Raw genomic sequence first — 27,500 nt, forward strand, 5'->3', positions numbered from 1 at the left:
ATTTAGTAACATCAGCGGGAAAGAGAATTGGCGAGTTTACCAGAAACACATAGAATTTACAAGAAAATAAAAGTGTTGTCTATAGAATTCCTTGTACAGGCTGTGAGAAAGTTTACATCGGTGAGACAGGACGCGGCATGGACATAAGACTAGAAGAGCACAAGAGGGATGTGAAATATCACAGAACATCAAATGCCCTAGTAGTTCACATCGATGAAGATAATCATTTACCAAAGTGGAAAGAAGCCCACGTTCTACATAGGAAACTGGGAAAAAATAAAAGGAAAGCTTTGGAGGCGGCATACATTGCCACCAAGAAAATAGCAAATACTCGTAAGGGGTCCATGTCCGGGCTCAGACATCCGCACAGCTGGTAGTTGGGGAGTGTGGGGGGACAACGAGACCGGGATGAGGTCACGCAGGGTTGTCAGATCACAATGTAAGCTGTTGACGGACTTTGATTCTTATTCTGTATTCAGTCCACTGAGGAAGGCCCAAGAGGTCGAAACGTCTGGTTCTGAATAAAGCTCCATACTCTAGCCATAACGTTTCATTTTGCCACCTCACCTCCATATATATATATATATATATATATATATATATTTATATATATATATATGTATATATATATATATGTATGTATATATATATACATATATATATATAAAATATATATATATATACATATATATATACATATATATATATATATATATATATATATATATAGGGTCTTGATCACAATGAATAACAACAAAGTACAATATGGACATTTAATACAGAGGCATGTCACCTCACAGGGTGCCTAGGAAAGGTCGTCGTGCTCGGAATATTTATCCGTTTGTTTTTATCAACTACCAATAAATTTGTAGCTCTTGCGAAGCATATAAAACCATCTCTATGGTTGATGTTATTATTAGTATTAATATAGGCTGCTTCTATTGTTTTTCTTAATTTCTTCGTTGAACCTTTATTTATTATAATTATATTGTCCCAGTTCGGAAGGTGGTCATGTGTTGTTATGCTTTGTGATCAAGACCCTAAGTGTCGAAACGTTAAGGCAGTAAAATTCTTCCATATATATATATACATACATATATATATATATATATATATATATATATATATATATATGTATATATACACATATATATATATACATATATATATAGATATACATATAAATATATATAAATATATATACACATATTAACCGGAAAGTCTTTTGATCTAATTTACATTCCCTTGAAGGGCGGAATAAACTATATAAAGGGGTAATTTTAAAAGAAATACTACAAAAAATTACCATCCCACTCCCACGTGTGAGAAGTGAAAAACCCCTGCTAGGGCAAGCCCTGTCAGTTGGGGCAAGCCTTTGGATTTTCTAGACCGATGTTTAGGTCGCCTGGCCATGGCTGTCAGGAACCAACGCAAGGAGCCTGCAATAGGTCCCGGTAATCGAACTCACAACTATTTGCCCATGAGTTCGACAGAGTATCCACTGGGCTACCACACAGCCCGAAATACTACAATTAAACTAAAATAGCACAGCCACATTAAAAATATTAGTTATTTAGAATTTCAGAACTGGAGTACCCGTATAACTACAATGAGACTTAAGATGCGACCGCCTAGCAAAAAGTCATATCAACAAAACACTTTGTAGGGGTGAATTTCATTATCAGTCGTCTTTGCATAAGACCTATTAAGAACCTATTGGTCATGTCCGCTATGAAATAAATCAAACATAAACCCCTCATACACGAGCAATGGACGTCAATATAACTGTTAGGAAATCTTCTTGTACCACAAGTGGTAATTTTAATATAAACAAAGAAGCAAACAAACAAAATAGTTAAATCAATCAATAAGTTAATTAGATACACTGGACATCAAACCCCAAGGAATATCCCGTGAGAGGGCGATCCCGTTTCATGCTAAGAAACACCTTACCTATTTCGTCCTGGATAACAAAGAGGAGTTAAAGGGCTCGCGTCAGGAAGTGCCTAGTTTCAACCAATATCATCTCTTTTGCCCAGTGTTTCCGGAATGACAGGGCAAGTGGTAGTCGTTGGATTCGAACTCGGACCTACAGCATGCAAGGCGAGACAGAGGTAACGTGCTTGTATGACACTCGTAGGAAAACACTTGGTGGGTTCAATCAAGCTTTTTGTACACTACATTTTGACTAAAGTCGACCAAATATACTTCGGGGAAAAGATGTAAGAGGATGAGTAAAAATTAATGTGTTGGCTATGAAAAGAATACAAGTATTTCAATTATACACCATCAGGTATCTAGAAGAACTGCAAATTCGCGAGATTTCATACTGTGTATAATATTTTAGATCCTTCACTCATTTATCCATCCACTGACAGGTTGTCACCCAGAAATTACGACAATTATCATTTACCAGATTAACTACGTCCTCCCGGATAATGTAATTTCAGGTTCTGAACTTAATGTCTTTAGAGAAATATACAACTGAAGGATGGAGCTTCAAACTAATATCTAATCTCACAGTCAAAGGAAAGCAGAACACATACTGTACTGTCATGTAACAAAACACCAATAGCCTTTTTTCCCATTTAACGAGGGTGACAAAATCAATGCATGCGATGAATCTCCGTGGTAAGAAAAAATACAAATGGATAAATAAATAAGTGAATAAATAAATGAGAGATAGATAAAGGAATAGATGAATAATCAATCAATTTATCAATCCTAAAACTTAACAATGAAGTTTTGGGGAATTCCTTTTTGTCACGGACGTTTGTGAATCTCAGTCGAGAAGTAAAAATTTCTGTAAAGAAAATATTACTTCTCGATTAAGATTCACAACTGTCCGTGAAAACATTAACTCCCCAAGCTTCATTGTCAAGCTTTAAGATTGATAAATAGATTGATTTTCATATATTTCTTTATCTGTTCATTTGTATTTTTTCTTACCACGGAGAGTCATGTATTCAGTTACTTACCTATTTATTTATTTACTTATCTATTTATTTATTCATTTACTTATCTAACCATTTACCTATCTATTTAATTATTTATTTATTTATTTGTTTAGTTATTCATGCATGTATTTATCTACTTATTTATAAATTTATTCATTCATTCATCTATTCATTTATATATTTTCTACAACTGACACAGCGACATCTCAAGGAACTTTAAAGACCACATATGTGTCTGAGACATTTAGACTTGACTGCAAAATGTTTGTGAGGGTCCAATTTTCAAAACATCGCAAAAATATGAATATAATGACTCTTAGAACACGTTTTAAAGTCCTACTGTAAAAGCTCCAACTGCACTATCACTTGTTCTTATCAGGTCTATCTATTTTCTTTGGACCATTTCTCACGTCTTTAGTCTTCTGACTTTGATCCAATGAATATAGTGATCTCACGGCTACAAAGCACTTATCTTTCAAAACTTCTAATAACATAGATTTGGCAGCTATTCTTTTTTTTAACCAACTAGATTGATGAAAGCTATAGACGACAAACGTACAAATTTGTCACGATATGACTATTTATATTTTCAAACATACGTCGTGTTGTAAAAAAAATGTGTACAGACTATTACCAGGAGTTATAGATGTTCATTTACCTACTAAAGATAAATAGCAATTATTATTCACTGAACATTTTTTTTTTTTTTTTTTTTTTTTTTTTTTTTTTAGAAAATCAACACTTCACGAGGTGAACGTCTTATTTTTTGTTAATAATAAAAATATGACTTCAAAACCAAGGGATATATAAATGATTTCATAAGACCTTGGAAGTTCTTCCTTTTTTTCACATTCGTCCTCTTGTTGAAGAACACAGACCTAATAATTTTTACATAACTTTATCGCTTGTTGTTGTTGTTTTGTTGTTGTTGTTGTTGTCGTTCCCTAGACTGTCTGTCCAAGCAGTCCCGTCTCCCCAAGGAATGCCACAGTCGAAACTGAGTTTCCCCACAAATCCTTTATAGAGTGTATGTTGTGTTGTTTGCGTGCATGATTTTGTATAATGCAGTCTTCCATTATGTGTTGTATGGTATGGGGTGAAGTGTTACATCCTGGGCAGCTATTCACAATGCGGTCATCCAGCCTCTTCTGGTAGCTTAGAAGTGCTGGGTGGTGGTCGCACCGCAGTCTGGCCAGGTGGACTCTGTCCTTTCGTGGGAGAGAGGATTCAGAAGGGTGGATATCAGGGGGTCTGGCATGCAGCAGTGTATTGTCTTTCAGTGTGTTAATGGAGCCGTGAGTGATATGATTATGAATATGTTTCCGGAGGCTGGTATTTGGTGGTTGTGGAGGAAGAGAAGCGAGTTTCTCTGTGTGATACAGGTCTTTGGGTGTTGTTTTAATGTTTCTTGGTGTGTGTGGGTGTTCTGCTATGTAGTGTATCGCTTGTTTATTTATTTTTTTATTTTCAGATCCAGATATATGGCTTCAATGCTCAGCTGTTTACCAACTTTAGTGAAGCAGTGGCGAGGGCCCATGGAATGGTGGCGATATCCATTATGTTAAAGGTAAGAATTACTGTCAAAAATCGACCCATAAGACCTGGCAACTCATGTGTATACGTCCTTATATATACATAAATATCTATACATACATATATACATATCATAATGTATATATAATATACATATATATATATATATATATATATATATACATACATATATATATACATATATATATATATGTATATATATATATATATATATATGCATATATGTCTACAAAGTAATGTCGTAACACATTCGTAAAATTCAACAAGAACCCACTGTGTTGGATAAGAAAAATTGAAATAAATTATATCCATATATTTCGATCACGGACTGTGATCCTCTTCAGTGGAATACAGAGTAGTTGAGCAAAAGGCATGTCTTATGTACAGTAAAAGAAGAAGGAACATGGACGCTACCTGAGTCCTATCCATGTTCCTTCTTCTTTTACTGTACATAAGACATGCCTTTTGCTCCACTACTCAGTATTCCACTGAAGAGGATCACAGTCCGTGAACGAAATATATGGATATCATTTGTTTTATTTCTTCTTATCCAGCACAGTGGGTTCTTGTTGAATGTATATATGTATATATGCTAATAAGAACACAGATACGTGTGTTCACTTATGAAAAATAGACCACTTGGAAAAAGAAACTAACGAAAAAGAGCGCTTTCGCATATTACATCAAGTGCAAAAATACTTTTTGCACTAGATGTAATATACGAAAGTGCTCGGCTTCGTTATTTTCTTTTTCCAAGTGGTCTACTTTGCATATATATATATATATATATATATATATATATATATATATATATATATGTATATATATATATATGTATATATATATGTATATATATAAATATACATACATATTATATATACACATATATATATATATATACATATATGTATATATATATAAATATACATATATATTATATATACATATATATATGTATGTATGTATATATGTATATAAATATACATATATATATATATATATATATATATATATATATATATATATATATATATATATGAATAGCTGGTAACCACTAAGGAAATCGGAAGAAAACAGTAATTCCCAAGCTCTTTCCTTAGTGGTTACCAGCAAAATTTGTGGATCACGTGTTGTTTTTAGTGATATTTCTGCATATATATATATATATATATATATATATATATATATATATACGTATGTATATATGTATATATATATATATATGTATATATATATATACATATATATGTATACACACACAATCACACACAAACTCACACATACACACATATATATATATATACATACATATATATATATATATATATATATATATATATGTATGTATATATATACTGTATATATGACATATATACATATATCATTCAGACATATATATATATGTATATACATATACATATATATATATATGTATATACATATATATATATATATATATATATATATATATATATATATACATATACCAAGGCTTTTCCAAGGCAGCCAAAAAGGAAAAGGCATAAAATCATTCCCACCCATTCCATCCCTGAATACACTCTACACCCCTCCACCCTCCCTCTTTTCTTAGCACCTCCTCGATGACGGGTCATCCCTGGACCTTGTCCACTGCCCTGGGTCAGAAGCAGTGTCGCAAGACACAGCACATCCACAGCAAGGCCGCTTCATTAAATCGGCAACCCCCCCTCTCCGGCCCCCCGTGCATAAAAGGAAAAGACGGGGAGAAACCCCTTCGGGCTGCGCCAAATTTTGCTCACACATACTACCTCACCCCCCATCCCCCCGTCCATTCCACCTCATGCATCACAACATCATCTATATACAACCATTCTCCATTCACCCCTGTCTTCTGTCCTCTCCCGTCCTTCCTCAACATACATTCTCCTTTTCCCCAAAGCCCCCTTCGCCTCATCCATCCACCTCATCCTAGGACGTCCCCTCATGTTCACTTCCTCCACATCTGCCTTCCATACCTCTTTTACTAGTCTTTCTTCACTCATTCTTTCCATGTGTCCAAACCATCCTAATACTCTTTCATCAACCCTATCTCCCAACTCCCTTTCCACCCTGGGTCTTCTCCTCACCTCCTCATTTCTCACTCTATCTATCCTAGTAACCCCCATCATACTTATCAGACACCTCATCTCAAACACATTCAAACTCCTTCTCTCTTTCTCTCTTATGTTCCATGTTTCTGCCCCATACAGTGCTGTTGGCACAATCACTCCTTCATACAGTCTCCTCTTAGCATCCATTCCTAAATGTCTATTCCTCATTACACTCTTCAATCCACCAAGGCATTTACTCGCTTCTCTCAATCTATATTCTACCTCCACCTTCACTCCACTTTTTCCTGCTACATTTGCACCCAAGTATCTAAAACTATCCACATCCTGCAGTCGCTCTCCCTTAGTGCTCACTTCCAGTCTACTGCCACTTTCACCCATTGTACATCTCATCACCTTACTTTTACTCACATTTATCTTTATCTTTCTTCTATCACATACTCTCCCAAACTCTGTCACCAACTTTCTCAGTCCCTCCTCCTATCCTGCCACAAGCGCAGTGTCGTCAGCAAACAACAGCTGGCTCACCTCCCACTTTTCTCCATTTTCTTTAACCATCTCCAATCCCTGACCCACTACCCTTGCACATACCTCTCGCACTACCCCATCCATGTTTAAGTTGAACAGCCAGGGCGACATAACGCATCCTTGACGAAGTCCCACCTTTACCTCGAACCACTCACTCTCTCTATTTCTAATCCTGACACAAACTCTACTACTCTCATAAAAACTCTTGACAGCTCCCAGAAGCTTTCCTCCTATCCCGTATATCTGCATAACCTCCCACAGTGCCTTTCTGTCTACCCTATCGTAAGCCTTTTCCAGATCCATAAAAGCCCAAAAAACATCCTTCCCCTTTCCTATAGCTTTCTCACATATTTGTTTTACCACAAAGATCTGATCTACACAACCTCTACCCGTCCTAAATCCACACTGTTCCTCACCAACTACTCCCTTTGTTCCTCTTCTAATCCTCTCAATCAAAATCCTTCCATAAGCCTTCCCAACTACACTTAACAAGCTAATCCCTCTGAAACTACTACATTCACACTTGTCCCCTTTTCCCTTGTAAAGGGGAACTATACAGGCACTCCTCCAGTCCTCCGGCACTCTACCCTCTCTCCAGCAAACATTAAATAACCTCACCAGCCAGTCCACCATCACTGTACCTCCTTTTTTTAGACATTCTGCATGGCATCCATCCAGACCAGGTGCCTTACCTGCTTTCATCATCTTAACAACTGCCTTCACTTCATCCATCCTTATTTCTCCTCCATTTTCCTCACTCATTACTCTCATTTTCTTGGCATTTCCCACTGCAACTATCTTTCCCTCCCTATCCTCCTTCACATTTAGCAACTCCCTAAAATATCTGCCCATCTTCCCCTTACTGCCTTCTCTTCCATTATCATCTCTCCATCTGCACCTTTTACCTTTTCTTCTCTACTTGATTCGCCTCCTCTTCCTCTCTTAATTTCTTTCCAAAACATCTTTATATTTCTTTCAAAAATTTCCAGCTATATACATATAGCTGGCAACCACTACGGAAATCGGAAGAAAACAGTAATTTCTAAGCGATTTCCTTAGAGGTTACCAGCAAAATTTGTAGATCACGTGTTGTTTTTAGTGAAATTTCAGCATACATACATATATATATATATATATATATATATATATATATATATATGTATATATATAATATACATATATATATATAGATACATATAGATATATGTATGTGTGTGTGTGTATGTGTGTGTGTATACACACACACACACACACACACACACATACACATACACACACATACACACACACACACACACACACATATATATATATATATATATATATATATATATATACTGTATATATGATATGTACACATATATCATTCATGCATAATATATATATATATATATATATATATATATATATATGTATATATATATATATATATATATATATATCGTCATCGGCACACACTCGTGTCCGAGTATCGGGTTCTAGTCATTCGTCTCTATCTTCGTTGATGTTTGTGTTTTGTATGACTTGCGAGGCCTAGTCGGTGGTGGAAGAGTCGCGGGCAGTGTTCGCAGGGGAGTGTGGGGGGAGGGCGGGGTTGTTCTCGTCGCTGTCTTCTTCTCCTTCTTCTTGCCTCATCATTTTCCCTCCTCCTCTCCTCAAAGTCCTCGGTGCCTTGGCGTGTTGTACTCCTCCATACTGTTCGGTCCCTGGCAGTTTGTTCCCACGAGGAAGGGTCGATGTTGGTCATTGCCAGGGTGCGTTTCAGCTGGTCCTTGTAGCGCAGTTTAGGTGCTCCCCGTGATCTGGTCCCGTTGGCGAGCTCTCCATAGAGTATTTTCTTGGGGAGCCTGGATGGGTCCATTCTGTGGACGTGCCCTGCCCAGCGGAGGAGGTAGTGGATGATGGTGGCCTCAACGCTGGTCATTGAAGCTCTGTCCAGTACTTCCAGGTTGGTGGTGCGGCTCTCCCAATAATATTCAAAATTTGCCTTAGCTTATATTGTTGGAAGCATTCTAGGTTTTGTATATCGCTTCTGTATAGGGTCCATGTTTCGCAGGCGTATAAAAGCGTGGAGAGGACTACTGCCTTGAAGACCATGATTTTAGTGGCCATCGTCAGTGTGTGGTTGTTGAACACGCGGTAGTTGAGTCGACCAAAGACGGAGTGGGCTGCCCTGATCCTGTTCTCCACGTCTTTCTTGCATATGGGAGTAGATGTTAGGATGCTTCCTAGGTATGTAAACTGGTCCACTTCTTCTAGAGGTTGGCCATTTACGATGGTGTTGGTATTAGGGAGCAGGAGACTAGGTGGGTGCTGGACTAGTATTTTGGTCTTATCTGTATTGACCTGCATCCCAAAACATTCATAAGCTGCATTGTATGCATCTGCTAGTGACTGAAGGTCCTTTGCAGTCTGACCTGGGGTGGCGTTGTCATCGGCATATTGCAGCTCTCGCACCGGACATATGGTGGTCTTAGTTCTAGCGCGGAGTCGAGCCAGGTTGAAAACTTCCCCATCCATGCGGAAACGGAGGTCGATTGAAGGTGTGTCTGGTGGTATCTCGTTAAGCATCGCTGCTGTGTAAAGAGAGAAACACGTTGGAGCCAGAACACAGCCCTGTTTCAGACCACCGTTGATGGGGAATGGCTCGGAGAGGGAGATCTGGTGGCATACTCTTCCCACCATTTCATCATGCAGGGCACGCACCAGGGTGACAAAGTCGGGTGGGCAGCCAAACCTAGCGAGGACTGCCCACATAGCGGGTCGGGGTACTTTATCGAAGGCCTTTTTTAAGTCCCAGAAGATAAACATTGCGGGCTGTTGTTGTTCAAGGCTCTTCTCTTGTAGTTGTCGTGCGCAAAAGATCATGTCAATGGTCCCGCGGGAAGGTCGAAATCCGCACTGGGACTCTGGCAGGACGTCTTCTGCGAGGACGAGGAGGCGGTCAAGGAGAATGCGGGCGAATATTTTGCTTGCGATGCTCAGTAGTGATATTCCCCGGTAGTTGTTACAATTCTCCCGGTCTCCTTTTTTGAATACTGTAACGATTGTTGCATTGCGGAAGTCACTAGGGAGGGTCTTCGTCTCCCATATTTTCAGTATGAGAAGCATGAGACGGTTCCTCAGCTCTGGGCCACCGTGCGTGAGAAGCTCCAGTGGGACGTTGTCGGGTCCTGAGGCTTTGCCGGGTCTCATGCGTTTAAGGGCTTTGTTAAAGTCCTGGATGGAGGGGGGTAGTGCCATCCAGTGACGGACGGGATATTGCGGGGTCATTCGCAGGAGGTTGTCAGGGGTGTCAATCTGGTCGTTGAGGAGGTTTTCAAAGTGAGACCTCCACCTAAGCAAAATGCCCTCGCTGTCGGTAATGATCATGGCCCCATCCACATCCTTTAAGCCACCCACTGATGACCGTGTGGGACCGAAAATTTCTTTTGTTGCTGCATAAAAGCTTCGCAGGTCTCGCTGGTCAGCGTAGCTTTGTATTTCTTCAGCTTTATTTTGCCACCAGGTGTTCTGGGCTTCTCGGATGTCTCTTTGGCATTCAGCTACAGCTTGCTTGTGAGCACGTTTATTTGCAGCTGTGGGCTGGTTCTCTATGGTCAGACGCGTCTGGCGTTTAGCCTCAACGAGAGGAGAGATGGCACCGTCACTCTCGTCAAACCAGTCCTGCCTTTTCTTGTTTGCGTAGCCGATGATTTCCTCCGCGGCACGGGTCATGACGTCTCTTAGGGTGGCCCAGTGGTGCTCTACATTGGCCTGATCCACAGGCTCTACAAGGTGATGTTCGCAGGCTTCTCTGAAGTTTTGTGCCAGTTGTGGATTGCGGAGCTTGCTACAGTCAAAGCGCCGGTGTGATGCGCTGTCGGGTGCCCTTCTAGGTGGTCGAAGGGTAGTCATGGTCAGTCTGGAGATCACCAGTCTGTGGTCCGTCCAGCAGTCATCCGCTCCGGGCATGGTTCGGGTGATGGGGACGTCTCTTCGGTCTCTGGCTCTGGTGAGAATGTAGTCCAGAATGTGCCAGTGTTTGGACCGAGGGTGTCTCCATGTCGTCTTCTGTCGGTTCGGGAGTCTAAACATAGTGTTGGTCACTATAAGTTGATGTTCTGCACACAAACCCAGTAGGAGTTCTCCATTGGCGTTACAGTTCCCGATACCGTGGTAGCCGATGATTCCCTCCCGTAGGCGATGGTCCTTGCCTACTCGAGCATTAAAGTCGCCCAGCACAACAAGCTTGTCATTGGTGGGCACTCTCTGGATGGTGTGGTCGAGCTGGGTGTAGAATGCAGCTTTGTCTTCGTCGGGTGAGGTCAGAGTTGGGGCGTAGACGGAAATCAGGGTGATGTGTCTGTCCCGCGTGATGGGAATGCGGACTGTCATCAGGCGCTCACTGATGTCCTTGGGAACGAGGTTGTGCTGTTGTACAAGCTGGGAACGGATTGTAAAGCCGACACCATGTATCGCGGCTCCTCGGGGGCTTTCCCTTTCCAAAAGATGGTGTATCCCGTTCCGGCTTCCCTGATGTTGCCCTCTTCGGGTAGTCTGGTCTCGCTGAGGGCCGCCACATCAATGTTGAAGCGGGCGAGCTCCTTGCAAACGAGAGCCAGTCGTTCCGGGCGGTTAGTGTTTGCCACGTCTTGGAGGGTGCGAATATTCCATGCACCAATGGTTAAAATCTTTCTGTTGTTGCGACCGCTTTAGTGGGATGTCCGCCAGCCACGGTAAGCTGACCAGACGTGTTTCCCGTGACCGATGTTTACCCCACCTTTTCTAGGGGCCTCCCCATGCGGGGTGGGCTGCGGTGGTCCTTAATAGGCCAGCCCAGTCACTGGTCCAGCTGCCGAGCTCTAGTGTCACGGAAAAAGGTCACCAAAGAGCGACCATCTTAGACCCGCCGCCCGATTGCAGTGGCGGGCTGAAGGATTCCAGCTTCCCAGGCCTGCCCCCGTCACCCGCGGTACCATCGCCTCGGGACTTGATGGTGTGATGACGATGAGGTGAAGAGAGGAGGGAGGAATGACAGAATGCCAGTCGCTGGGGATGTTGTTTTGGGTGGTCATGGCTGCGCGACGGCCACGCACACTCACTTGGCCCACATCTTTTCCACCGCGACTCAAGAAGGATGAGACAGGCAGCCTCCACGATGCAGGTTGTATCGGGCTGCCGGGTTCTTGGTCCACCAAGGCCCGCCTTGCCGCCTGCCCGACAGGCGTTGCCCTCTTCCGCCGGCGCTAGTTCGCTCCGCCGTTGGGGTCTTGTTGGTTTTATTTCGGAGTTTTCCTTCTCCTAGCCTTTGCCTAAAGAGGCAGACCCTACAAGGCAGTAGGGTGGGGGTCTGATTATACCGTCTGACCACTCGGTCACTTGCATGCATTCTGTAAGAAACGGGGGGGGGAGGACCACGGGAAGGTAGCATGCAAGCAGTTAGGAGGCAGAGGCTGTAGAGGGGTTAAGACAAGCTTAGCCTATGTCGCATGCACTCCAATCACCCCCCCCTATATATATATATATATATATATATATATATATATATATGTGTGTGTGTGTGTGTGTGTGTGTGTGTGTGTGTGTGTGTGTGTGTGTGTGTGTGTGTGTGTGTGTGTGTGTGTGTGTGTGTGTGTGTGTGTGTGTATACATATACATATATAGGGGCAAGAGATATTTTCTTATACATAATTCATTGAAAGTGATGGCTAATTATGCATATATATTATTTTCATTAATGTATTTTCCATATGTCTTACTATGGGCTTATGTTCCTTTGAAAGGAAGTTTATGACTTTTCTGTAGGTGGTCATATTTGCTATATCTCGATTTCGGGTTCAAAACCCTTCTACAGTAGCTCTTAGGAATATTGTATCTGGTCAGGACAAGAATTATTCTGGTGTTATATTTAATTATGTTACTTTATATAATTAAATTTCCATACCTGCTCTTCACTGGAGGAAGTTACCGGTTACCTGGGAGAGGTTACCTGGTAACTCAAGCAGTGATGAAATGTCACTTGCTAGGGGAAACCTCCGACTCCGTGTTGTGATAAAATGTCCTATGTTTGGGCTTGTGGCGTTTTTGTCTCGGGTTTTCAATTGTGGGGTTGTTGTTGTTGTTCCCTAGACTGTCTGTCCGAGCAGTCCCGTCTCCCCAAGGAATGCCACGGTCGAAACGGGTTTTTCCCACAAATCTTTTATGGAGTGTATGTTGTGTTGTTTGCGTGCGTGATTGTGTATAATACAGTCTTCAATGATGTGTTGAATAGTATGGGGTGAAATGTTACATCCTGGGTATTTGTCCACAATACAGTCATCCAGTCTCTTCTGGTAGCTTAGAAGGGCTGGGTGGTGGCCTCATCGCAGTCTGGCCAGGTGGACTCTGTTCTTTCGTGGGAGAGAGGATTCATAGGGGTTTGGTATGCAGCAATGTGTTGTCTTTTAGTGTGTTAATGGAGCATTGAGTGATTTGATTATGAATATGTTTCCGGAGGCTGGTATTTGGTGGTTTTGGAAGAAGAGAAGAGAGTATTTGTTTGTGATATAGGTATTTGGGTGTTTTTTATGTTTCTTTGCGCGTGTGGGTGTTCTGCTATATAGTGTAGCGGGTGTGCTGTGTTTGTGGAGGCTGTAGGAAGTGTTTGTGTGCCTCTCATGTCAAGGTGATCTTTGACTTTGAGGACTTTTGTTTCATAGTGTAGATGGTCTGTAAGTGATGTGTATGTGCAGCCTGTAATTGTTTTTAGGGCTTTGTTTTGTATGATCTGAAGGGTGTTGAGGTGTGTCTCACTGAGATTAAGTGCCCATTCTAGACTCGCATAATTCATCACTGCATTGTTGTATATTTTAGTATCAGTTTCTTTGTTTTGTCCAAATGTTGTTCCAGTGATTGATTTAGGTGCGTTGAGTCTAGGTATGCATTCATTTTTTGTGTGTGATGTGTTGTTTAAATGACATGGATGTATCGTATGTTACACCAAGAATTTTTGGTGTGTGTATGTGTGCGGTATTAGAGTGTTTTGATATAGAGGTGAGGTATGTATTTGTGTTCTATTGTCCAGTTGGTGAAAGGTGTTGATGTAGATTTGGCCAGGGCTATTTTGAGTCTGTTTGTAATGAACCATGTGTTGAGTGAATCAATGTATGGTTTTATTATTTCTGCGGCTTTGTTTGGGTTACGATGTCTACATGTGATTGTTATGTCGTCTACGTAGGAAGAGATTTGTATTTCAGAGGTGTCTGGTGTAGGTATATCATGCATGTATAGATTAAAGAGTGGGGGGGGGATAGAACAGAGCCCTATGGTACTCCATTCTTTATGTTTCTGGTGTGCGATGATTGGCTATTATATGATAATTGGCCAGCCACCTTTTAGTGTTATTGTGCATGTCTGTGTTATATATTTTGTTTGTTAGATTGTGGCGAGGGATAGCATCAAAAGCTTTAGTAATGTCTAATGTTATGATAATTTTTCTATGATGGGGGCCTATCTGAACTGATGCCATCTAATATTTTTTTGCGTGAGGTTTATTAGAAGAGTGTTTGTGGAGTTTAGTGGCCTAAAACCGTGTTGTGATTCAGCAAGGGGAATATGTGGTGTGATGAGTTGAAGTATGAGGCGTTCAATGACTTTGGATGGGGTGCAGAGAAGCGTGATTGGGCGGTGTTATGTTGGGATTGTTGGGTCTTTATTGGGATTTGAGATTGTGATCCTTTTCCCATGCTTCCAGATGTCAGGTATAGTGTGTGAATAGCTGTAGTTTGCAATGTTTGTGAGTGCGTGTATGCCTTGTGGTAAATGTGTTTTAGGTGGATGCTACTTATGTTGTCAGGGCCACAGGCGGATGAATGTTTGAGGTTATTTATCATGTGTTTTGTCTGACTGTTTATGAAGGGTATATAGTCTGAGTCTGTAGGAAAGTCTTTCTTAAGTCGAATGGCGCGTCGGACGTCAGGGTGAGAAATGAGATGGCATATCTGTACAAAATGATTTATGAGTGTGTTTGCTTGTTGTTTGTTTGAGGGTAAATTATCTGTTGTTGTGGTTATTGCTGCATGAGAGCGTGTTGTGTTACTGTTGGATCGTGTAATGCCGTTGAGTGTTTTATACAATTTGCTGCTCTTTGTTTTGTGATCAAATGTATTGACAAATTTTTGCCAATTTTGTGTTTTTTTCATGTATTTTATTTGTAATCTCTGTGTTTAGTGTTTGTATTTGGTCTGCTATGTTTTGAGGGATAGGTGTGGGGATATTGTGTTTAAGTGTATCGCGTTGTCTGATGAAGCCTTGGATTTCTGGTGTGAAATTTGGGTTGTATGATTTTCTGTTGCCTTTAAGGATGTATCTCTTGTTTTCGTTTTGTATGATAGTATTAAAATTGTGTAGAGCATTGTTAATATTTGTGATTGGTGTCTTGTTAAGTGTCTCAAAATTTTGTTCTGTCTCTTCAGTAGAAGCTTCCCAGTTTGCTCTCTTGTAATTAGTGTATGTGTGTCTGTGGCCAACTGGGGTGCATCTTGTTTTGGTGGTGATGATGATTGGAAGGTGCTCAGATCTAAGGGATTTGACCACTCTCCATGAAGTTGTTGGGGATAGGCAGGGGTAGCAGAAGGTGATATCAAGAGAGGAGGGGTGTAGAGGGCTTGGTGTGGGATATGTGCATGATTATGTGTGTTGTTCATGATGGTCAGTGAGTCAAAATGAGTCTGTATATCAAGCCCTCTATCTGTATTAGGGTTGTCGATATACCAGGCCGACGACTCGGGGTTGAAGTCACCACCCATGATGAGATCAGGGATTATGTCTAGTTGATTAAGTTGAGGCCTAAAGGTGTTTGGAACTGTGGAATATGATGAGGGGGGGTTATATGTTAACTATTGTTAGTGTTGATTTGTTCCCTGCACGGATTAAAATAGATTGGATTTCTGTAGTGTTATCTGTGGTAGGGAGGAGGATTTTGGTTGTGGCACTTGTGTCCACATATAAAATGGATTGGTGGACTAGGGTGATGAGTCCACTGCCATTGCCGTCGGTCCGGTCTTGTCTAATGGTGGTTGAGTTGTGAAATTTTGCTGTTTTGTGTGTCTTAGTTTTGTTTCTTGTATGATGGCAACGTGTATGTTGTATTGTTTGAGGAAGTGTTTGAGTTTGTGCTTTTTTATGTGTTGATGCCATCAATGTTGTGTTGTAATATGTTGATGTTGTGTATTCTGTATGTGTTGTATGTTGCAGTCTGGGATTGGGGTGTTGATGGGGAAGGTATAGGATCTGGGTTAGAGGGAGGGAGAGGTGTGATTGGGGACAAAGGAGGGGGATTGATTGATTGAGGACAAGGGCAGGGGTAGACTGGGTGTGGGCAAGGGTGCAGGCTGTGGTTGGGAAGATGGGAGTGATGTTATTAGAGGACAGGTAGAACATGTCCAAGTGTTTGTGTATTTGTTTGGGTTTGCAAGTGTCGTAAAGTAAAATGGGCCCAGTTTTTGCATATTTGTGGGGTTATGTCTAATGCTTGGGTTCGTGGCAATTTCTCTCATACTTGGGAGGGCCCTAACGTCATCTGCTTGTATGTTTAGATTTTGGCTCTACTCTTTAATGTATAATGCTTCTAAAATTTGTAGGCGTCTGTCATCTGTACATATTTCCAAAACCTCAGTGTTTTCTTTTAGAAGAAAACACTGTACATCTATATATATATATATATATATATATATATATATATATATATATATATATAGACGTACTATACGTATTATATGTATATGTGAATATATATATATATATATATATATACATATAAAGACGTACTATACATAGTATATGTATATGTGAATATATATATATGAATATATATATATGATATATATATACATATTTACACATATATGCATATATATGTATATATACATATATATATATATATATATATATATATATGAAAACACACACATACACACACGCATATACATATATATATATACATATATATATGTATATATATGTATATATATACATATACATATGTATATATATATATATATATATATATATATATATATATATATATATATATATATATATGAGAAATTCGCTAGTAAACAGTGACATCAATAAAACAATCTACTTGAGAGCGGCGTGTTATGGAAGTCTGTCTTGGGTCCAGACGCAGCGGGTTCGAATCCCCTGCGCCACTGTCAAGGAGATTGTCATATATATATATATATACATATATGCATATATATATATATATATATATATATATATGTATATATATATTCATTTATGTATACATATATATACATATATGTATATATATATACACATACATATATATATGTATATATATGTATATATGTATATATATATATATATATATATGTGTGTGTGTGTGTGTATGTGTGTGTGTGTGTGTGTGTGTGTGTGTGTGTATGTGTGTGTGTGTGTGTGTGTGTGTGTGTGTGTGTGTGTGTGTGTGTGTGTGTGTGTGTGTGTGTGTGTGTGTGTGTGTGTGTGTGTGTGTGTGTGTGTGTGTGTGTGTGTGTGTGTGTGTGTGTGTGTGTGTGTGTGTGTGTGTGTGAACAAGTTCTCTTGCCTTAACCAACCTAGTTTTGAATTCTGATACATATGTTAATAAATGTGGTTCATCACTCTTACAAAGCCACTTTTCTTTCATTATACTCAAAGGACCTCTGACTTCATGACCATACATGAGTTCAAATGGGCTAAATTCAGTCGATTCTTGTACTGCATCCCTAATTGCAAACAAAGCCAGTGGAATCCCTTCATCCCAATCTATTCCGAGTTCCTCGCAGTATATTCTGAGAATATTCTTAAGAGTTTGGTGGAATATATCCAGATTACCCTGGGATTGTAGATAGTATGCATTAGGTAACCTGTATTTAATGTGTAGTCCCTTTAATTTTTCTTAAACATGCCTGAAGTAAAATTACTTCCTAGATCAGATTGGATTACTTCTGGGAGTCCTGCCCAAGAAAAATATTTCACCAACTCTCACAATATTCTTGGCTTGAATACTTCGGAGTGGAATAGCCTCTGGAAACCCAGTGGCAATACACATTATTGTTAGAAAATGTGAATTTCCTTTCCGAGTTTTCAGTAAGGGTCCAACTCAGTCAATTATAATTCTACTGAATGGTTTGCAAAATGCTGGTATGGGCTTTAATGGTGCTCGCTGGATTACCTGGTTTGATTTACCTTTTCTTGGACATATATCACAAGTTTTGCAAAATTCTGAAACATCCCTCTTCAGATTTGGCCAATAAAAATGGGGCAACAACTTCTCAGCCGTTTTCCTGACTCCCAAATGACTCCAAAGCATTCCTTCAAGGTGGGATCACCACACTGGGCGTCAATAAGTTCCCTCCTGTTAACATTAGAATCAGGAACTATCTCCAACTTCATCTCTATACTTTCATCTTTCACTCGCTTGGATTCCTCTCTCTCATCAAATATATCACCGAGGCCCATGTCCCCATCACAAGTTTCCTTATTCCTCATCATAGCTCTGGTTACTACACAAACTGGATAAATCCTTTGAATACTTCTATCATCTGTGGTCTCTATGTCGTTCTTTTTGGTTGTCTTTACTCTACTTCCGCTTAGAGACTCCTGACTCTCTACGGCTGGAATCTCTCCTCCATTCCCATAGTCATTTCGGATATTCTTCTGAAGTTCAATGTTTGAAACATCTTCTGTAAAGTGTAAATTGCCGGAGTTTGGGGACCATTGTACATCCACATTCTCAATTATTATACTCTCAAGGGGTTTAGAAACAATTCTTGGTTCTAGGACCACTTTATCTCCAGTCAAATCATTACCCAACAACATCTCTACACCATTTATGCGAAGTTCTTCACTGACTCCACTTTCACATTGCCAGTAACATAACCAGTATCAATATCTACGTAGTGCAATGGGACGTTTAATCTAGCACTCAAACCTCTCACTCTAGCCTCCTTACCAGAATATGAACTCTCGGTCCACTCCAGTGTCTCTCTGAGGACTAGATTTTGGTTTGCTCCATTATCCCTCAGGATTTTGATTTGTTTCTTAGATCCAGTAGGTAAAGAAATTGTCCCCTCGGTAATGAGCGCTTGGAAACTCCCAACACTCAGCTCCTTCACCTTAGATTCCACACCTAAACTCCCCTGTGGTTCCTTCCGCGCCACAGTTAAACCAGCAGATTTGGATACTTTTCTACACTATTTGACATGGCCCGTTTCTCACACACATAACACTTTACATGTGACCTCTCCTGGGGTGGGCTACTAGGTTTGTTTCTATCTTAACTCTGTGGAACATAGCTAAACTGCGTTCTATTAGGATTGTATCGATCTTGTTTGGTATCAAAGTAGCCTTCTCTTTTATATATTTTTTCATAAATGTGACCCATATTCTTGATTCCACCTTGTTTGTAGTTCACCCGATCAGCACGCATTCTTTGAATCACAGCTAATTGATCAGCTAACCTTGCTGCCTCCGTCAATCTCTTAATTTGGTTTCTACAGATTTCATATTTGAAATCGGGGTGTACGATATCTGTAAAGTCCTCCAACAAGACCAGCTGTCTAATTTCCTCAAAAGTCTCTACTTCCTCTGACTTACACTACCGGTCAAATCTCATGCCACACTCCCTAACCAATTCCAGATAGGTTTGGTCATTCATTTTCTTTGTGTTCCTGAATACACCTTAGGAGCCAATTCTACTGTTTTGAGTACTGCTCCCTTCACAACAGCACAGTCTACAGATTCCTCCACGGTTAAACATGCAAAGGGCTCCCTCGCCTTTCCTCTAAATTTTGTCTGCACCAACATTTCCCAATCCTACTTGTCCCATCTTCTGATTGTGGCCATTTTTTTTTTTTCAAATTGGATGAAGAAATCATCTGCTTCTTCTTCTATAAACTCGGGTAATTGATTAAACCCGTCAACTCTTCCTTCTCCACCACTTTTTACCTCTGTCATAGTCCCAATCTCTAATTCCTTTAGTCTCACCTCTTTGTCTGCCTGAACCTTTACTCTCTAACTCTTGTTGTAACTTTTTCAGTTCAAAATTTAATCTTAATTTTTCAAGTGCTAACCTCTCACTTAACTGTACTTCCTCTACTAACTTAGAAGTTTCATCAACTGCCTCGATAACTTCCATCTCAACTAGTGCCTGAAGGACTTCCCTCTTTATATCTCCCTTTTTGCTACATTTTAAAGATATCTTATACACGGATGCTAACTGGCGTAACTCGTCTACTGAACATTGATACAAATTGTGAATATCCATACTTCGCAGGAATTCTTCTACTTTCTCTGCCATTTTGATTTCACATAACTTAGGTTCATCGGCTAGTGATATACCTCAATTTCCTTTGATGGCAGTTGATTATGTTCAGATCCCGGACGGGCCCCCAATTTGTTACGTCTGCATCACCTCCAGTACCTAAAATAGTTGGATTAATAAGAGATCAAGGAGGACAATACTTAACCTTAGTAGCACTGCCTCATCTCCTAGGAGTGATTGAACAAATTTGATGTTAGTCAACAACTACTGAGGTTAGACAAAGATGTTCATATAAAAGTACATATATTGAACCTTAATTCTAGTATACAATGACATTTTCTCATTAGATGCAAAATGATTTTCTAGTATAGACACTCATTCAAGTTCACAATATTGACACTAATAATTTTTATTAACTCAAGTTATGCAACTTACATATATAAGATATGGAATGAAAATCATATAACCACTGTTTTCATTCAGTAGATATATACTCTAATCTTCACATGTATATTTCCTTGGATTTAAAGTATTAAGGTTAATATCATTCATATAACCAACATAATCTGCACACACATGGTATGGAGTAGATATCACTTAATATCAATCACAGTATTAAGGTGAATATCATCAATGTAACCAAATTGACATAATCAGCACACACGTGGTGATATGGAATAGATATCACTTAATATCAATCACAGTATTAAGGAGAATATCATTAATGTAACCAAATTGACATAATCAGCACACACGTGGTATGGAATAGATATCACTTAATTCTAATCATATCTTCGATAGAACCAGGGTAATTATTAATCCTTGATACAATACAGGGTCTGGATTTACATACCTTATCTATATGCTCTCTCTGGTACAGCTTTTACCCCCTTTACTTTTAAATACGCAAAAACGAGGCATATCATTTTGAGTTTCTTTAGAGTATCGTTTGAATGATGTTACTGTTTCGACTGCACCAAGGAGAGAGAATTAAAATTCTCTTCAGGAGGAGTCGACAACCAGTATATTCCAACAACCGATATGTCGACATATATGGTCACTAATACAAATCATACATTATCTATACATCACAAGAAAATAAAACAAATACATCCTTGAATTTTCATACACTAATTAGAATATAACCTTCTAAATCATACAACATCTACGTAAATATTTTCATTTTCAAAGGACTTGATTTCCCTTCTTAGAAATCGGAATATACATAGAGAACGGAAAACAAAAAAAAGGGGTGACTATCATCCGCAGTATGGTAAGAATATATATATATATATATATATATATATATATATATTATAAGTATATATGTGTATATATATATGTATATTTGTGTATATACATATATACACACACTCACACACACACACACACACACACACACACACACACACACACACACACACACACACATATATATATATATATATATATATATATATATACATATATATATAAATATATGTATATATATATATATATTCCTATTAAATGCTAAAGCACAAGTGGCGTCAATGATTTTAAGAGAAAAATTTTCTAACTCTCTGTATTTCCTTTTCTCTTCATATTTCAAACTCTGAAGGAAATAGTAAAAGGCTTCAGAATATTGATTCATTTTACCGACAGCTGTTTCAACCATTACAAATGGTCATCTTCAGGGTAATACAATACATCAATACAAACATGGGTATATAAGGCCGAGTGAAAACGGCAGGGATAGGTCACTCGTAAGGTGGGAATCTGTCTACCCTACCGAGACGGGAAGGGTAACCGGGACAGCTTCCCGATGTGGAATTACGTCCCGGAAGTCTGGACACAATACCCATGTGGGTTTTTGTCCTGTGGTGACGGTCTGTATATTCTATTGGAGGGGAGGACATAATCAGATGAAATCTGTACATTTAAGATAGGCTTTTGTAAAGCGATGCTCACTGCCTTAGCTACAACTAAACTTCCATAATTGTTATCATGGTGGATGACTGTCGTATCCCTTATGAGATCTGATAGGGGCGGCTTTTTATCGTGGGCATCGACAAAATGTTGGTGGATGTCTCCGTTGTTACGGTGAGCCTGCAGTCGTCTTCTTAAGGTCGTGAGGGTATGGCCGACGTAGCTAACATCGAGGGGCTTGCATGCCCCTTTAGAACTTTTAAATTCATATACTACGCCGGCTTTAAGTTCCTTTGCACACTCGGGGACGGTGCTGCTTTTCATAACAAGGGAGGCAATCAGGTTGGGACAGCTGAAGACTTCCAGTGAGACCCTTTCGTAGGGCTCCTGAGGTGAAATACCTCTAAAGATAATCCTACGAAGGGTATCGGCTTCCTGTCTGTAAGCAGTGCCAAAATCTAATTTGTGGTAAATCATTAGGGTTTTCTCCGCGTTGTCAGCAGTGGTCTTGACTCTGGTGTGAAACTCTTCCATATTCTTTCTAATGACATCTTCTATGGTGTTACAAGAGAAGCCATTATTCGTTAACACCTGTCTAACGCGTTCAAGTTCTGTATGGACAGCTTTCCACGTGCAATAGGAGAAAGCCCGCCTAACATAAGCACCAACTACAGACCTCTTATAAGAGTCTGGACACTCACCCCTGGCATTTAGGTACTGCCCAACATTGGTATCCTTTGTGAAAACAGAAGTGGCGTAATGGTCCTCTTTCCTTTCGACAAGGACATCAAGGAAGGGAAGGGTTTTGCCTTTACTCTCTTCGATGGTAAAATTGAGGACTGAATTTGCTTTGAGGGCGTCTGCTAACTTCCTGGTATCGCTGCTTTCTCTGACGGAGATAAAAATATCATCAATATATCTGGCGTAGATCCTCGGTCTATGGTGACTATTGAAGGTCCTAGTTTCGACAGCAGCCATGTACATGTTGGCAAATAGGACACCCAGTGGTGACCCCATCGCAACACCATCCACCTGACGGAAGAGTTCCCCTCTATGGGAGAGGAAAGGTGCCTCCATCGTACATGCTTCTAACATTTCCTTCAATAGCCTTTCAGGTATTGAAAGGGGGGTTCGGCCAGATCTGTAAACGCACTCCAGGATGATTTCTATAGTTTCTTGGGCAGGAACGTGGGTGAAAAGGCTCTCCACGTCCAGAGATGCAATGTCTTCGTCAGGATCATAAGTTCTCAGGATGTCAATGAACTCAGCAGCTGACTTCAAGGAGTAACCTATGGGGATGAATGGAGTTAATATATTGTTTAAGATTTTAGCCATCCTATAGGTGGGTAATGTCATTTGTGATATTATGGGCCTGAGAGGATTGCCAGGTTTGTGGGTCTTAACAGTTCCATAAAAATACCCAGGCTTAAAGTCTTCAATAATCTTGGAAAACTTTATTTCTTGCTGAAGTTTATTAGCTCTAGTTATCATACTACTAACCCGTTTTTTTTTAAAGTATCTGTAAGATCTTTGGTTAGTTTTTCAAATTTGGTTGGGTCACTTAAGATGTTGTCCATTTTGTCTAAATATTCATCTCTCTTCATAAGGACGTAGACGGCCGACTTATCCCCTTTTCTTATGATGATGTCTTCTCTCTCACGTAATTCCTTGGCAGCTTCCCTTAGGGATTTGTTTAGAATTGTACTAGAGAAAGTGCTGCGTTGTCGGCCCGACTCGCCAACAAAATCGTCAACAACGGTGGGAGTAAGGTCAACCTTACCTTCGTGCTGAAGTTTTTGGAGATGGTCTATATCTTTTTTCAACTACAAATCACATTTAACTCCATGCCATTGCAGTCGAGACTGGAGAATCGCTCGATGGAGGCATTCGTTGGAAATTGAAACGTGGACGAGCCGAGGATAGCGCATTGGTTTAAGTCACTGTAACTTTGTTACGGGTTAGCTGGGTTTGAATCCTCGGCAGTCCACGTTTCAATTTCCAACGGATGCCTCCATCGAGCGATTCTTCAGTCTCGACTGTGATGGCATGGAATTAAAAGTGATTTGTGGTTGAAAAAAATACATACATATATATATACACACATATGTAAATATATATATATATATATATGTATATATATATATATATACATAAATGATATAGACCATGGACTAAAATCTACTGTTTCCATATTTGCTGATGACACAAAACTGTGCGGAGTGGCAAATGATCACTCAAACCAATTAGATATTCAAGAAGATTTAGATACATTACAGCAATGGTCTGAAAAGTGGCTAATGAAATTTAACACAAGTAAATGCAAGGTAATGCACATAGGTAAAAATAACAGTAGGTACGATTACAAGTTATTTGGAAATTCGTTAACAAAAGTGGATAGTGAAAAAGATCTCGGCGTAATTATCAGTAACGACCTCAAATCATCCAAGCAGTGTATTTCAGCCTCTGAGAAAGCAAATAAGATTCTGGGACTAATTGCGCGATCTTTTGATTTCAAAAGTCCATCACTCATTAACAAGCTATATAAATCGTTAGTTCGTCCACATTTGGAATATGCTGTTTCCGTATGGTCACCGAATCTCATTAAAGACATTGACAGACTGGAAAAAGTACAACGGCGAGCCACAAAACGGATTCCAAATATCAAAAATAAATCATACGAAAATCGACTAAAACACATGAATCTTTTTTTCCTAAAAAAGCGTAGACTCAGAGGTGACTTGATACAGGTCTTTAAGATTTTAAAGGGAATTGACAACATCAAAAGTGACAAAATTTTCACATTGAATGAGAATCCGACAAGAAACAATGGTCTCAAACTGTCCGGAAATAGATTCAATTTGGAAGTAGGTAGAAACAACTTTGCCAACCGTGTAGTTAATGAATGGAATAAACTTCCTGCACAGGTAGTGCAAAGTAGTTCAGTTCGAAGCTTTAAGAATCATTTAGATAAATACCTAAGTAAGATGCTGTAATGATTATAATATATCTTATATTATTTGTTTTTCTTTTGTTATAATTTGTCTGTCTGATTTTCATTTATTATTAGTTATATGTCAATTTATTGTTATTTACTATTTACCTGTTTGTTTATTATTTAACTATACCTATGCATTTATTTATGTATTTTATTTGTTATTTACCCAAGGGAGGTACCCAAAAAGGGAAAGGCATAAAAACACTCCCATCCATTTCATCCCTAAATACACTCCACACCCCTCCCACCCTTCCTCTCATCTGAGCACCTCCTGGATGACGGGTCATCCCTGCACCCTGCCCACCGCCCTGGGTCAGAAGCAGTGTCGCAAGACACAGTACATCCACAGCGAGGCCGCTTCATTTAATCGGCGACCCCCCCTCTCCGTCCCCCTTTGCATATAAGGCGAGGACGGGGAGAAATCCCTTCGGGCTGCGTCAAAATTTACTCACACATACTACCCCACCCCCCACTTCCCCGCCCATTCCTCCTCATGCAGTCACAACATCATCCATATACAACCATTCTCCACTCACCTCTGTCTTCCGTCCTCTCCCTTCCTTCCTCAACAGACATTCCCCTCTTCCCCAAAGCCCCCTTCACCCCATCCGTCCACCTCATTCTAGGACGTCCCCTCATGTTCACTCCCTCCACATCTGCCTTCCATACCTCTTTTACTAGTCTTTCTTCACTCATTCTTTCCATGTGTCCAAACCATCCTAATATTCTTTCATCAACCCTATCTCCCAAATCCTTTTTCACCCCTGTTCTCCTCCTCACCTCCTCATTTCTCACTCTATCTAGCCTAGTAACCCCCACCATACTTCTCAGACACCTCATCTCAAACACATTCAAACTCCTTCTCTCTTCCTCTCTTATGTTCCACGTTTCTGTCCCATACAGTGCTGTTGGCACAATCACTCCTTCATACAGTCTCCTCTTCGCATCCATTCCCAAATGTCTATTCCTCATTACACTCTTTAAACCACCAAGGCATTTACTCGCTTCTCTCAATCTACATTCTACCTCCACCTTCACTCCACCTTTTCCTGCTACACTTGCACCCAAGTATCTAAAACTATCCACTTCCTCCAGTCGCTCTCCCCCAATGCTCACCTCCAGCCTACTGCCACTTTCACCCCTTGTACATCTCATCACCTTACTTTTACCCACATTTATCTTTAGCTTTCTTCTATCACATACTCTCCCAAACTCTGCCACCAGCTTCCTCAATCCCTCCTCTGACCCTGCCACAAGCGCAGTGTCGTCCGCAAACAACAGCTGGCTCACCTCCCACTTTTCTCCATTTTCTTTAACCATCTCCAATCCCTGACTCACTACCCTAGCATTCACCTCTCGCACCACCCCATCCATGTATAAGTTGAACAGCCAGGGCGACATAACGCATCCTTGACGAAGTCCCACCTTTACTTCAAACCACTCACTCTCTCCATTTCTAATCCTAACACATGCTCTACTACTCTCATAAAAACTCTTGACAGCTCCCAAAAGCTTTCCTCCTATCCCATAAATCTGCATAACCTCCCACAGTGCCTTTCTGTCTACCCTATCATAAGCTTTTTCCAGATCCATGAAAGCCCAAAAAACATCCTTCCCCTTTCCTATAGCTTTCTCACATATCTGTCTTACCACAAAGATCTGATCTACACAACCTCTACCCGTCCTAAATCCACACTGTTCCTCACCAATTACTCCCTCTGTTCCTCTCCTAATCCTCTCAATTAAGATCCTCCCATAAGCCTTCCCTACTACACTCAACAGGCTAATCCCTCTGAAATTACTACATTCACACTTGTCCCCTTTTCCCTTGTAAAGAGGAACTATACAGGCACTACTCCAGTCCTCCGGTACTCTACCCTCTCTCCAGCAAACATTAAATAACCTCACCAACCAGTCCACCATCACTGCACCTCCCTTTTTCAGACATTCTGCATGACATCCATCCAGACCAGGTGCCTTACCTGCTTTCATCATCTTTACAGCTGCCTTCACCTCATCCTTCCTTATTTCTCCTCCATTCTCCTCACTCATCACTCTCATTTTCTTAGCATTTCCCACTGCAGCTATCTTTCCTTCCCTATCCTCCTTCACATTCAGCAACTCCCTAAAATATTCTGCCCATCTTCCCCTCACTGCCATCTCTTCCATTATCAACTCTCCATCTGTACCTTTTACCT

At 40.1% G+C, this 27,500-nt stretch overlaps 1 protein-coding gene across 1 annotated transcript in view; it reads left to right on the top strand.

Annotated features, from left to right (window-relative positions):
- LOC143026957 (carbonic anhydrase-related protein 10-like) overlaps positions 1–27,500 on the top strand; it is a 973,453-nt gene that overhangs the window by 882,068 nt on the left and 63,885 nt on the right. The window contains exon 5 of the mRNA XM_076187750.1: positions 4,429–4,524. Coding sequence (XP_076043865.1) covers positions 4,429–4,524 — 96 coding nt within the window. The remainder of the gene's footprint in view (positions 1–4,428; positions 4,525–27,500) is intronic.

This window comes from Oratosquilla oratoria, chromosome 7, assembly GCF_046742065.1.
Source record: "Oratosquilla oratoria isolate Oo_2021 chromosome 7, ASM4674206v1, whole genome shotgun sequence".
Classification (NCBI taxonomy): Eukaryota; Metazoa; Arthropoda; class Malacostraca; order Stomatopoda; family Squillidae; genus Oratosquilla; species Oratosquilla oratoria.